The sequence below is a fragment of the Nuphar pumila genome, chromosome 6 (genome assembly GCF_984573655.1).
Source record: "Nuphar pumila chromosome 6, dmNupPumi1.hap1.1, whole genome shotgun sequence".
Taxonomy (NCBI): Eukaryota; Viridiplantae; Streptophyta; class Magnoliopsida; order Nymphaeales; family Nymphaeaceae; genus Nuphar; species Nuphar pumila.
In genome coordinates, this window is record NC_143254.1 from 5,398,774 (window position 1) to 5,412,231 (window position 13,458).

Here is a 13,458-nt window from a genome sequence, read left to right on the forward strand (position 1 = left end):
GTGTTGATAGGATGGGTGATCAGGCGTAGGGTGTCAAGATAAGAGCATCACACTGCCATGTTTATTGAGGCATGGGTGCTTCCAGAAATAACAAAAAAAATAAAGGATAACTCAGAAAAAAGAATTCACAAAAGCTTACACATGGCAGCAAAAGCAACCATCATAACTTATTTTTCAGTCAAGGATCATAGTTCATAAACATTCTGCCCTTTCAAACAGCAATCTGGGAATTCCTGAAATTCTTCCAAAAGAATACTTAAACATTACCTTTTCAAGTTCTGCCTCCACAGCTTTTGCAATCTCATTCTTTTGTTCAAAGGCATCATCCAAATTAAGCCTTGGAATGCTAGCCCTGATCACTGAAATTGAATAAACAGACCAGTCTTCAAGCCATGTGCACACACACATACACATCAAAGAGACAGACATTGAGGATTACCATCAAAAACATATGCCTGGATCTGAGACCTTGTGTTTGTCAGTTTGTAGAATGCGTCACTTGCCTTGTCTGCCAGGGCACGAAATTGAATAGAAGCAACAACATTGACAAATACATTGTCCTACAGTCAAGAAAAAGTTCAGAAGTTTCAATACTAAATTCGCAAGTCACATTTTCATGTGTACCCTGTTGAATGGAATGAATGACATGTTATTGTGATGGATTATTTGCCATTCCTTAAAAAACAAGAAGCTGGCCAACCTACCACGAAATAATCACAAATGTAAAAGCTTATAGAATTCAACAAGATACTCTATCTGCAATAAAAGAATCAGAAAGCAACAAGTTTAACAACAGTTATCAAGAACAGCATCCTTATATTGGGACCACAGCTATTAAACTGATTAAAAAACCTTGCACCGTTTAACACGAACTATCTATTTGACCTAGTCTAGTGAATTTAACAGAAAATGAGGATCATAAGTAATTTTATTATATGAGAAGACTTAAGTTAAAATTACAAACTAAAACAGATTAATAGGTCTGAAGAAAAAGCAATTGATCCATATGCACTAGAAGCCTTGAAGAGAGACTACTGTTGTTAAAAGCAAATACATGACATGCCAGACATGATGTTGCTAGAGAAATATTATGGCCCCTTCCATTCTTCTAACTAGACATTATTGGGAATAAGGACAAAAAAGATGCTGCCAAACCTAAGAACTTTGCAAAAGTTAATTGTTTCAGCACTCTAAAGGCACCAAGTAAAGTACTATAAGTTCATCTCTACATGACAGGATGGATGAAAGCCTCCAACTTACAGGTTAAAAGTTTTGCTTTGATTCAATTTCTCTTTTCTTTTCCCACTTTCAGTTTCCAAATTCCATCATTCTCATTTGTTCATGAAAATCAAACTAAAAAGAAGAAGATGTTATTGATGATGAAATATACTTCAATACAGTATCTTCTGAGCAGACATAATGCTTCAAGAAATAGACTCAAGGAATAGGGTTTAGCTCCTGGTAAGTCATTTCAAAAGCTGTCCACCTATGTCACATAGATACGGGTGCATATATGTATGTTTGCATCATAGTCACCTGTATCGTTAAAGGTAATTTCTCGGCGAGGGTATTTCTTGGAGAGATTTTCAAAAGTTGATAAATCTTGGGAATATCTCGACAATATATAAAAATTAAAATAAAAAATCTAAAAATAAGTAAAATTACAGAAAATAGATAAATGAAAGAAAACTAAGATAAAGACCTTAAAATAGACAAGCTAAATTGATAAATAAGCAACTCACTTAGCAACCAACAACTAACAAGCAATAAATTAGTAACTACATAACACAACATAACAAGTAACAACAAACTACATAACTAAGTAACAAAAAAATCACAAAATGTGCAAAACTCATCGATTTGATTTGGTTTTTGAACTAAATGTAATGAAGTGCCAATCGAGAGAGGCAAGAACTCCAAGAGCAAGCACGGAAGCATGCACATACACAAGAGGCCACTAGAGGGCACACAATAAACCACAAAAGGTGGTCAAGCATACAAAGAAGAAAAAAATATATTTCATTCACTAAATGCTTCACAAGAAGCTTAAGAGATACATGGGGCCATGCCCCTTATTTATACACAGCAAGGGACCCAAGGAGGGGCTCCCATAGGGACGTTGGAGCCCCTCCAACGGTCATATTTATGACCGTTGGAGGGGGGTCCAACGTCTCTATGTGGGACCCCCTTTAACAATAAAAAGAAATAAATAAAAAAATAGAAAAAGGAAAAAGAATAAGAAAGGAAAAAGAAAAGGAAGCATATCTAGGATATGCGTGTACATGTGAAATGACATAAATACCCCTATCGGGTATTACAATATAAATATATATATTTATATATAGATAGACATATAGACATATATATGTCAATATATATGTGTATATGTCATAATCTAAATATATAAATATATATATACAACATATTTTAACACCCCCCCTCAAACACACGGGGAAATCACCGAGAGTTTGCTAAGGAGAAAGAAGAAGCGAGGCGATGGCAAGGCTTTGGTGAAGAAATCCGCCAGCTGATATTCAGTAGGAACATATGGGAGTTGAATGGTGCCCCGTAAGAACTCATCACGAACATAATGACAGTCCATTTCAATGTGCTTTGTTCGTTCATGAAAGGTGTGATTGCTAGCAATATAGATAGAGCTCTTGTTGTCGCAACACAACTTTGAAGGAGTTGAGAAGGAGACACCCATATCTTTAAGCAAGCGTCTTAACCATACAATCTCAGTTGTGGTAGTGGCTATCGCACGATATTCTGCTTCGGTAGACGAGAGAGAGACTTTATGCTGCTTCTTACACCTCCATGAGATAAGTGAATCACCAAGAAACACACAATAACCTGTGGTAGAAATACGATCATCGGGGTTACCCCCCCAATCGGAGTCAGTATACGCAAGTAAAGTAAGAGGTGAAGAAGAGGATAAGAATACTCCCTTAGTTATGGAATTTTTCAAGTATCTGATAATCCTCATTACTGCTGCCATATGAATAGTAGAGGGAGCAGTCTGAAATTGGCTTGCACTATGAACTGCATGAGAAATGTCGGACCTGGTGATAGATAAATATGTTAGAGATCCAATCAGTTGACGGTAAGGCGTGGGATCTGCTAAAGGAGTGCCATCACTGGCTCTCATCTTGGCATTGATGACTTCTGGAGTCTCCACCCTTTTGTCATCTGTCAGCCCAGACCTAGCAATAATGTCAGAGGCAAGCTTCATTTGAGATAGGACATACCCCTTGGGGGAGTATGCAACTTCAATACCTAAGAAATATCTTAGAAAACCCAGGTCAGACATATCAAAATTTTTCTTAAGAATATTTTTAATAAGGTCAATACCTTTCTTATCATTACCTGTGATAATCATATCATCAACATATAGCAATAAGATAGTTATGTATTCATTAGAGGATTTAACAAACAAAGCAGTATCGGTGTAACATGAAGAAAAGCCATTATCAAGCACTACTTTGCTAAAAAGATCATACCAAGCTTTTGGTTCTTGTTTAAGACCATAGAGAGCTTTGTTCAACTTTAGAATATTTCCTTTCCCAATTTCAAGACCCGGCGGAGGATCCATAAGAACTTCTTCACACAGATTTCCATTTAGAAACGCGTTTTTAATATCAAGTTGATATATCGGCCATTGCTTAATGGAAGCTAGAGCAATTAAGGTTCGTACACTAGTCATCCTAGCTACAGGAGCAAAGATTTCTTCATAATCAATCCCATATTCTTGGGCGTAGCCTTTTGCAACCAAGCGAGCTTTGTATCTTTCTAGGGATCCGTCACATTTGGTTTTTACTTTATATACCCATCTACACCCAATTGCTTTTTTTCCTAGTGGTTGAGGAATAATGCTCCAGGTTTGGGCTTTATTAAGAGCCTCTAACTCAATTTTCATAGCTTCAATCCAATGTGGATGATCTTTAGCTTCCTTAAATGACGAAGGTTCATGGTATGAATGTATTAACATAAGGCAAGACCTATAATTCGGAGAAAAGGATTCATAAGACACAAATTTTTGTGGTGGCCTACTAGTACGAGAAGATCTCCTAGGTGGATTGTTGTCAATAGATTCTTCTAAGGAGAAGTCTTGAGAGTATCTGTCAATAGCAGGTTGATGTTCATTTCCTAACCGCCGGGTATATACATTTATATCATTTAGACTTTCATTTTGGGAACCATTATCTTGTTGTGAGATATCATTATAGTGTAAGATGCCATCACAAGTAGTATCACAAATAATTGCCTCAGGGGATTCAAGTCTAGGAGCTAAGTCAAATAGAAAAGAATAATCAATGTCTTCCCTAGATGTGTGGATATCGAAACCATTTTGTTCTTCAATGAAGTTCACATTTCTTGACACATACAATTTATTATTTCGAATATCATAGCATCTATAGCCTTTTTGATTCTCACCATAGCCAATGAATACACATTCAAGAGCTTTAGGAGACAATTTATCTTGTCCTTGACTAAGTACAAAGCATTTGCATCTAAAGATTTTTAGTCTATTAAAATCTGGAGTAATTTGAAATAGTTTTTCAAAAGGTGAAATATTTTTTAAAGAGGAGGAAGGCATACGATTTATAAGATATGTTGCGGTAAGAAGGGCTTCGGCCCAAAAGTTTTTGGGAACTTTTTTTGACACAAGAAGAGTTCTTGTGGTTTCTGTTAAAATGTAAAACTGTACATATATGTATATATAATAATATTATATTATTATATATATATATATAAATACATTTTTTAATTTCTTTCTTTTCTGTATTTTTTTCCTTTATTTTTATTTTTTGTCTTTATGTCATCTAGTTCAGTTTGAACTAGAATGACTGTTGCTAGTCAAGTCCTGTCCAGACTTGACTAGCAATAGAGCTGTTGGACTGACACAGTCCAACAGCTCTTAATAGAGCTGTTGGACTGACACATTCCAACAGCTCTAGATAGAGCTGTTGGACTGTGCCCAACAGCTCTATTGAGTCCTCTTTCAGCTGTGTATATAAAGGGGTGCAGCCCCTCTTGTATTTCACTCCAATGCTTCTTAAGCAATTGGTTTTTCATATCAATAAAGAATACATTTTTATTTTTATTTTGTTTCCAGTTATACCCTTTTTAAGGGTTATGCTTTAGTGTCATTCTTGACACTTGCTCTTGTTAATCAAAGCTCGTGTTTCGAAGATCCCCATTTCATTTCATGGTATCAGAGCCGCGGAAGTACTAAATCTTGAGGAAAAGCTGCCTCGGTTTCCGTGCCCGTTTGCAAAAGTGTTCGCCACTTGAAGAGAAGTGTTTTATCACTTCATTGGAAAAGATTTCACATCTTGTTGTATTGTTTTTTTTTCTTTCTTTCTCATTTTCCTTCTTGTTTCTCTTCTATCCCTATTATTTCTCTCCTTGTAATCGATGGATGACAATGATAAAGTCACCATCATGCCTATGAAACTAAGCGATACGAACTATGTAACATGGGCTTCAATCATGAAGCACCATATATGGGGAAAAGGCTTATGGGGGATTGTGGATGGTTCCGATTCGGAACCTAAGCTATTTCTTACTAAAAAGGAGGGAGATAAAGACGTCCCTCTATCGGAAGAAGAGAAAATCAAGGCTATTGCCTCATACGAGAAGAAATGGAAAGAATGGAGAATATCTCATGCGAAGATAATGTCATGGCTTATCAATAGCGTTGACATTAAAAAATGCTCAAGTCTTGCCAAATTTGATCATGCCGATAAGGCATGGGAATACCTTAAGAATATGTATTCCCTTAAAGATATTGCACACGTGTGCAACCTCCAAGAAAAAGTTCGAATGATGACACAAGGAGACAAAACTATTCGTGAATATTACAATGGGTTGTCCGAACTTTGGGACGAACTTTCCCTTTTAGAACCAAAGTGGCATTGTGCCGAAGACATCGAGCTTCGTCAGAAACAACTCGATGTTGAACATTTTTACCAGTTTATCACTGGATTAAGGCCGGAATTTGAAACCACTAAATCGGCCCTACTTCACCGGGGAAAAATTCCTTCTATTGTTGAAACTATTGAAGAGTTAACAATGGAAGAAAATCGTCTCCGGAAAGGTTCTTCAAAAATTGAAGATGATTCCGTTTTAGCCGTGTCTAGACCAGGGAATCATGTTCGATCATATAGGCCTCCTCACTTTAACCGACAAAATGGTGACTATGATAAGAAGAAAGTTATTTGTCATCACTGTCATGAACCGGGACACTACAGGCCACAATGTCCCAAACTTAAGGAGCTGAGAGAAAAAAGAGCTGCAATTGCTGGATCGGAGCCTAAAGATCAGGATGCACCAGTTTCCCTGGCCCAACTAATGGAGATCCTTCAGCCTCTCATCAAAGGTGCCTCTTCCTCATCTGAAGCTTCAACCGGCGCAGCAGCCTCATCTTTTTCTGATTTAGGTAAAATTTCTTGGCTTCTTGACTCTGGTGCATCTTTTCATATGACCCCAAATAATCAAAGTCTATCCAAATGTGTTAAAAATAAAACAAGTGTGTCAAAGGTCTTTACTGCTGATGGGACTTCTCTTGAAATAGAAGGAATAGGAGATTTTGAAAAAATTTATAAAACAAAAAATTTTTTTATTCCAGAAATTAGACATGTTCCCAAATTAAATTTAAATCTTTTATCTGTATCTCAAATTTCTGATTATGGGTGTAATATTTCTTTTTCTTCTCATGGTTGTTGGGTACAGGATCGCCAGTCAGGCAAGCTGATTGGGGAAGGCCATAGAGAAGGAGGACTCTATTACATGGATTTTTTGGAAATGCCGAAGAAAGCTTTTTGTTATAATATTCAAAAAATAGAGTTGGAACTGTGGCATAAGAGACTTGGTCACCCACATATAGCCAAAATCCAACATTTTCCAAATCTAGGGAAATTTTGTAACTCTGAATCATTTGATTGTAAAGATTGTATTCTCGGCAAAATGAAAAGATTACCATTTCAGAACAGAACCTTTTTCTCTTCAAGACCACTTGAATTAATACACTCGGATGTTTGGGGTCCTGCACCAGTAATTTCTAAAGGAGGATTTGTTTACTATGTTATTTTTGTCGATGATTTCTCCCGACATACGTGGATGTACTTTCTCAAACATAAGTCTGAAGTATTTTCATACTTTCAAACTTTTCATAATATGGTTAAAAACAAATTTCAAAATGATATTACTATTTTTCGCACAGATTCAGGGGGAGAGTTTTTATCCACAGATTTTCAAAATTATCTTAAATTGCATGGCATCACACATCAAAGATCTTGTCCTTATACACCTCAACAAAATGGACTGGCAGAACGAAAACATCGCCATATTATAGAAACCACTAGAACTTTATTAATAGCAAATCAAGTCCCTAAAGACTTTTGGGCAGAAGCTGCCTTAACTGCCACCTATCTCATTAATAGGATGCCATCTTCTTCGTTACAAAATATCACTCCCATTGAAAAACTTATGAACATTTCTCCAGACTACTCTAGATTAAGAATATTTGGGTGCAAATGTTTCATATTTACTGACAAAAATGATAAACTTTCCCCTCGTGCGATTCCCTGTGCCTTTTTAGGATATGCTGAAAACCAGAAAGGTTATAGATGTTTTGACTTCAAAAATAATAAACTATATGTGTCTAGAAATGTTTCCTTTCTTGAAAAGGAGAGCTTCTTTGATTTTAGAAAATTAAAAGACGTCACTGAGTACTCCTTTTTGCTAGATCTAACATCAACATCTGATGAATATGACCTTGATTATAACTTTGATGATGATCCAAGAATTATTGATCTTAATGTTGAAAATGAAGAAGTTCATAGAGATACTAGTATTCAATATTCCAGGCGACAAGAGTCTAATACTCCATGTGCACTTGAGAAATATTCTAACATTCCAACTAGACAATCATCCCGAATCTCGAGGCCTCCAGAAAAGTTTGTATCATACGAGTCTTTCTCACCCACATATAGGGCAGTTATTGCATTAATTCACTCATATGAAGAACCATCCACATATTTTCAAGCAAAAAATGATATCAAATGGATAGAAGCCATGAAAGTTGAATTAGATGCACTTGAAAAGGCTTCTACATGGAATATTCAAGATCTTCCTCTAGGGAAGAAAACTATAGGATGTCGATGGGTTTATAAAATTAAAACCAAGAGTGATGGTACTCTTGAAAGATATAAAGCCCGTTTAGTAGCCAAAGGTTATGCCCAAGAATATGGGATTGATTATGAAGAAACCTTTGCTCCGGTGGCTCGTATGACTACTGTCCGAACCTTAATTGCCTTAGCTTCTATCAAAAAATGGTTTATTTTTCAAATGGATGTCAAAAATGCTTTTTTAAATGGAAAGCTAGTTGAAGAAGTATATATGGAACCCCCTCCTGGTCTAAGTATTCCTAAGGGTAAAGTCCTTCGCTTAGAAAAAGCTCTTTATGGACTTAAACAAGCACCAAAAGCTTGGTATGATAGGTTTAGTCGTGTTATGATTGATATTGGTTTTCAATTCTGTTTAACTGACACTGCTTTGTTTATTAAGAATTCTGATGCAGGGATCATTGTGCTTCTTCTCTATGTGGATGATATGATCATCACCGGAAGCGATAAACAGGGAGTTGAAACAATCAAAACACTTCTTAAATCTCATTTTGAAATGACTGATTTGGGCTTGTTGAGATATTTTTTAGGCATTGAAGTTGCTTATTCTCCTAGAGGATATTTATTATCTCAGACTAAATTTGCTTTTGATATTGTTTTCAGGTCTGGTATTACTGATGATAAGAAAGTTGACACTCCAGAAGTTGTTAATGTTAAAATGAAGATTGATGATGGAGAACTTCTTGCAGACCCTACTCCTTACAGACAGCTTGTCGGGGCACTTTCCTATCTATCCATTACCAGACCAGATATAGCACATGCTGTTCATACAGCAAGTCAATTTCAACATGCTCCTACTTCTGTTCATATGGGAGCAGTATGCGTATTATCAGATACATCAAGTCCTCTCTTTCACGAGGACTTTTCTTATCTTCCTCCTCTTCTCTTGATTTAATTGCATATACTGATGCTGATTGGGGAGGTGATCCCAATAACAGACACTCAACCACTGGCTTTTGTGTCTTTTTAGGGGAATCATTAATCTCGTGGAGGTGTAAAAAGCAGCAGAAGGTATCTCTCTCATCCACCGAAGCTGAATACAGAGCCATGGCAACCACGACCATGGAAGTAGTTTGGCTCCGACGACTGCTTGCTGACATGGGAGTTGAAGCAACAAAGGCTTCACAAATGTGTTGTGACAACAAAAGTGCGATCTACATTGCCAGTAACAGAACATTCCACGAACGCACCAAACACATCGAAATGGATTGTCACTACGTCAGAGAGGAATATCTACACGGGATAATTGATCTGCCATATGTCACTTCAGAATATCAGTTAGCAGACCTCTTTACAAAGCCTCTCGCTGCTCCCCGATTTCACTTTCTCTTAGACAAACTTTCGCTCATTGTACCGTAAGTTTGAGGGGGAGTGTTAAAATGTAAAACTGTACATATATGTATATATAATAATATTATATTATTATATATATATATATATATAAATACATTTTTTAATTTCTTTCTTTTCTGTATTTTTTTTCCTTTATTTTTATTTTTTGTCTTTATGTCATCTAGTTCAGTTTGAACTAGAATGACTGTTGCTAGTCAAGTCCTTTCCAGACTTGACTAGCAATAGAGCTGTTGGACTGACACAGTCCAACAGCTCTTAATAGAGCTGTTGGACTGACACATTCCAACAGCTCTAAATAGAGCTGTTGGACTGTGCCCAACAGCTCTATTGAGTCCTCTTTCAGCTGTGTATATAAAGGGGTGCAGCCCCTCTTGTATTTCACTCCAATGCTTCTTAAGCAATTGGTTTTTCATATCAATAAAGAATACATTTTTATTTTTATTTTGTTTCCAGTTATACCCTTTTTAAGGGTTATGCTTTAGTGTCATTCTTGACACTTGCTCTTGTTAATCAAAGCTCGTGTTTCGAAGATCCCCATTTCATTTCAGTTTCAATTAAATGTCTATGTTTCCTTTCCGCAAGACCATTTTGTTGCGGAGTTTTAGGACAAGAACGTTGGTGCACAATTCCATTTATTTTAAAGTAATTTTGAAAATCTTTAGACATGTACTCTCCTCCCGAGTCTGATCTAAATATGGCTATATTGTTTTGAAATTGGTTTTGAATAAGAACATGAAATTCTTTAAAATTAGTAAAGACATCGGATTTATTTTTAATAATGTAAACCCAAGTATATCTAGTAAAATCATCAATAAAAGAGACATACTAAGAATAACCTCCTTTGGACATAACAGGTGTCGGCCCCCATACATCGGAATGCACAAGTTCAAAAGGTCTTTTTGACACAAAATTACTATGTGAATATGGAAGAGAGTGAATCTTTCCAAGAATGCAATCATTACATGTAAATGTATTTGTATTACAAAATTTTTCCAAAAAATGGAAAGAGATTTAACTTGGAAATACTAGGATGTCCAAGCCTCTTATGCCAAGTCTCAATATCTTTAGTTTGGACATAATTACAAAATGATTTGGATGGCAAAGACAAAAAATCCATATAGTAAAGATCCCCTCTTCTATGGCCTTGCCCAATCCGCTTCCCGGACCGGAGATCCTGCACATAGCAATGAGTAGGTGAAAAGGAGACATTACACTCAAAATCGGTAATTTGAGACACGGAAAAAAGATTTAGGTTAAGTTTTGGAATAATACGAATTTTGGGAACAAAAAATTCTTTATTTTGGTCATAGATTTTCTCAAGATTTCCAATGCCTTCAACACCCAAGGATGTTCCATCGGCAGTGGAGACGTATGATTTAAATTTATTGAGACTTGGTTTTGACAAAAGTGATGCATTTGGGGTCATATGAAATGAGGCACCCGAGTCAAGAATCCAAGAGGTCATACTTGGAAAAGAGGAGATGGCGGCGCCGGACGTGGAGGGTGAAGACGATGATGAAGAGTTCATCTTTATGAATTGTTGGAGAGTTTCAGTTAGATGAGCGATGGACTCCTTTATGTCTCCATCCTTCTTTGAATCTTCATTGGCGTTTGGAGGAGTTTCACCAACGGAAGCCACCTTCTTCTTGAACTTGGGGCAATCCGGACGAATATGGCTCGGTTCATTACAATTATGACAAACGATTTTCCTTCCTCCACCACCATTATTCTTCCAAAAATGTGGTGGTTTATATGTTCTTACATTGTTGTCGGGTCTAGACACGGCATGAACTTCATCAACATCTCGTTTTAAAGCCAAACGAGTTTCTTCTTGACATAAATCGGCTAAAATATCACTTAGAGGAGTAGAGGCCCTATGAAGAAGGGATCCTCTAAGTTGCTCAAATTCGGGGCGAAGCCCATGAATAAATTGAAAGAACCTTTCTTTTTCCATTTGCTCTTGCCTCATGGCAATAGCACTACCTTCCCATTGAGGTTCGAGAAGGACAAGTTCATCCCATAGAGAGGATAGGGCACTATAGTAGTCCCTAATACTCATATCACCTTGCTTGGTAGCCCTTACCTTCTCTTGAAGAAAAAAGTGTCTAGCAAGGTCCCTTTGAGTGTACATGCCTTTCATAAAAGACCAAGCTTCATTAGCCTTCTTGAATTTGGCAAGATTTGCACAAATCTTCAATTCGACATTGTTCATGAACCATGCTAAGATTTTAGCATGCTCACTTTCCCAATCTTCTATTTTAGAAGAATAGTCAAGGATAGCCTTCTCCTTTTCTTCTTCATTTAATGCTTTTTCCTCATCACCTTCAAATTTAGTCAACTTCAATTGTGGTTCCGGAACGGTTCCACATACATAACCCCAAAGTTTCTTACCTTTGAGATTGTTCTCCATTGCGGCTGCCCACATGCGATAATTGGTCCCATCCAATTTGAATGAGAGATCGATTTTTGCATCCTTGTTTGCCATTTGTAGAAGAAGACTATGAAGGCAAGAAAGAGAAGGATATTGCTTGTCAAAAGAGGATCCGATGAAGCTTTTTCAACCAAGGCTCTGATACCATGTAATGAAGTGCCAATCGAGAGAGGCAAGAACTCCAAGAGCAAGCACGGAAGCATGCACATACACAAGAGGCCACTAGAGGGCACACAATAAACCACAAAAGGTGGTCAAGCACACAAAGAAGAAAAAAATATATTTCATTCACTAAATGCTTCACAAGAAGCTTAAGAGATACATGGGGCCATGCCCCTTATTTATACACAGCAAGGGACCCAAGGAGGGGCTCCCATAGGGATGTTGGAGCCCCTCCAACGGTCATATTTATGACCGTTGGAGGGGGGTCCAACGTCTCTATGTGGGACCCCCTTTAACAATAAAAAGAAATAAATAAAAAAACAGAAAAAGGAAAAAGAATAAGAAAGGAAAAAGAAAAGGAAGCATATCTAGGATATGCGTGTACATGTGAAATGACATAAATACCCCTATCGGGTATTACAATATAAATATATATATTTATATATATAGATAGACATATAGACATATATATGTCAATATATATGTGTATATGTCATAATCTAAATATATAAATATATATATACAACATATTTTAACACTAAATCAAACCAAATTTTGAGGCCAAGGTCGGGTTTTTTATTATAGTGATTTTCCAAAATTTTATCTTTAATAAATTTGGGGATTTTTTTAAAAAGCAAAATATGAAAACAGACGCAGTTTTCTGTAGCGATAATATCGTGAGATATATAATTTGCTAATATATTGAAAATATCACAATAGATTCCCAATATTATCGGCTAGCTTGAAATAACCAATAATATCACGATATTTTCAATATATCGGCGACATCGGTAACTCTGGGTTGCATATATGTATGTGTTTTTTGAGGAAAAGTACGTGAAAAAACTACAACAAAATACCTTAAAGAACTTCCGGAATTTGAAACTGAGTATAAGAAGCACACAACACATACATACACGGCATGTGAATGCATAAACATACAACACATTAATGCACAAGAACATACATTCAAAAGATCGCCACTTCAAAGTAGATTTAGATCATCAAATTTCAGTAGCAGTTGTTCCAGATTCACAACCAGCCTACTAAACAATTAGTAGCTTGTTCTTCAAGTACTCTCGGTGACAGAAAACAAAACCTTCCATATGAAACTATCTCTGGTTTGACATAATATATGCTTATGTTCGCTTATGTATGCATATGTTTCTACCAATCTTTTGGTAAAGATTTTTTAAAAGCCATGTAGAGAAGTGCTTAAGCCTAGTTCATCATTTATCAGAAATAATAATCAACAAAATAGTGACCGTGGCATTTGTCTTTAGGCATGCTTTTCCAAGATATTCCCAACATATTAACAACAGA

At 36.4% G+C, this 13,458-nt stretch overlaps 1 protein-coding gene across 2 annotated transcripts in view; it reads right to left on the minus strand.

Annotated features, from left to right (window-relative positions):
* LOC149833734 (hypersensitive-induced reaction 1 protein-like) overlaps nt 1-13,458 on the minus strand; it is a 32,859-nt gene that overhangs the window by 15,583 nt on the left and 3,818 nt on the right. For both annotated transcript variants that reach the window (XM_090010983.1, XM_090010984.1), the window contains exons 4-5: nt 440-560; nt 268-359 (exon numbers count right to left, since the gene is read on the minus strand). In XM_090010983.1, coding sequence (XP_089867109.1) covers nt 268-359; nt 440-560 — 213 coding nt within the window. The remainder of the gene's footprint in view (nt 1-267; nt 360-439; nt 561-13,458) is intronic.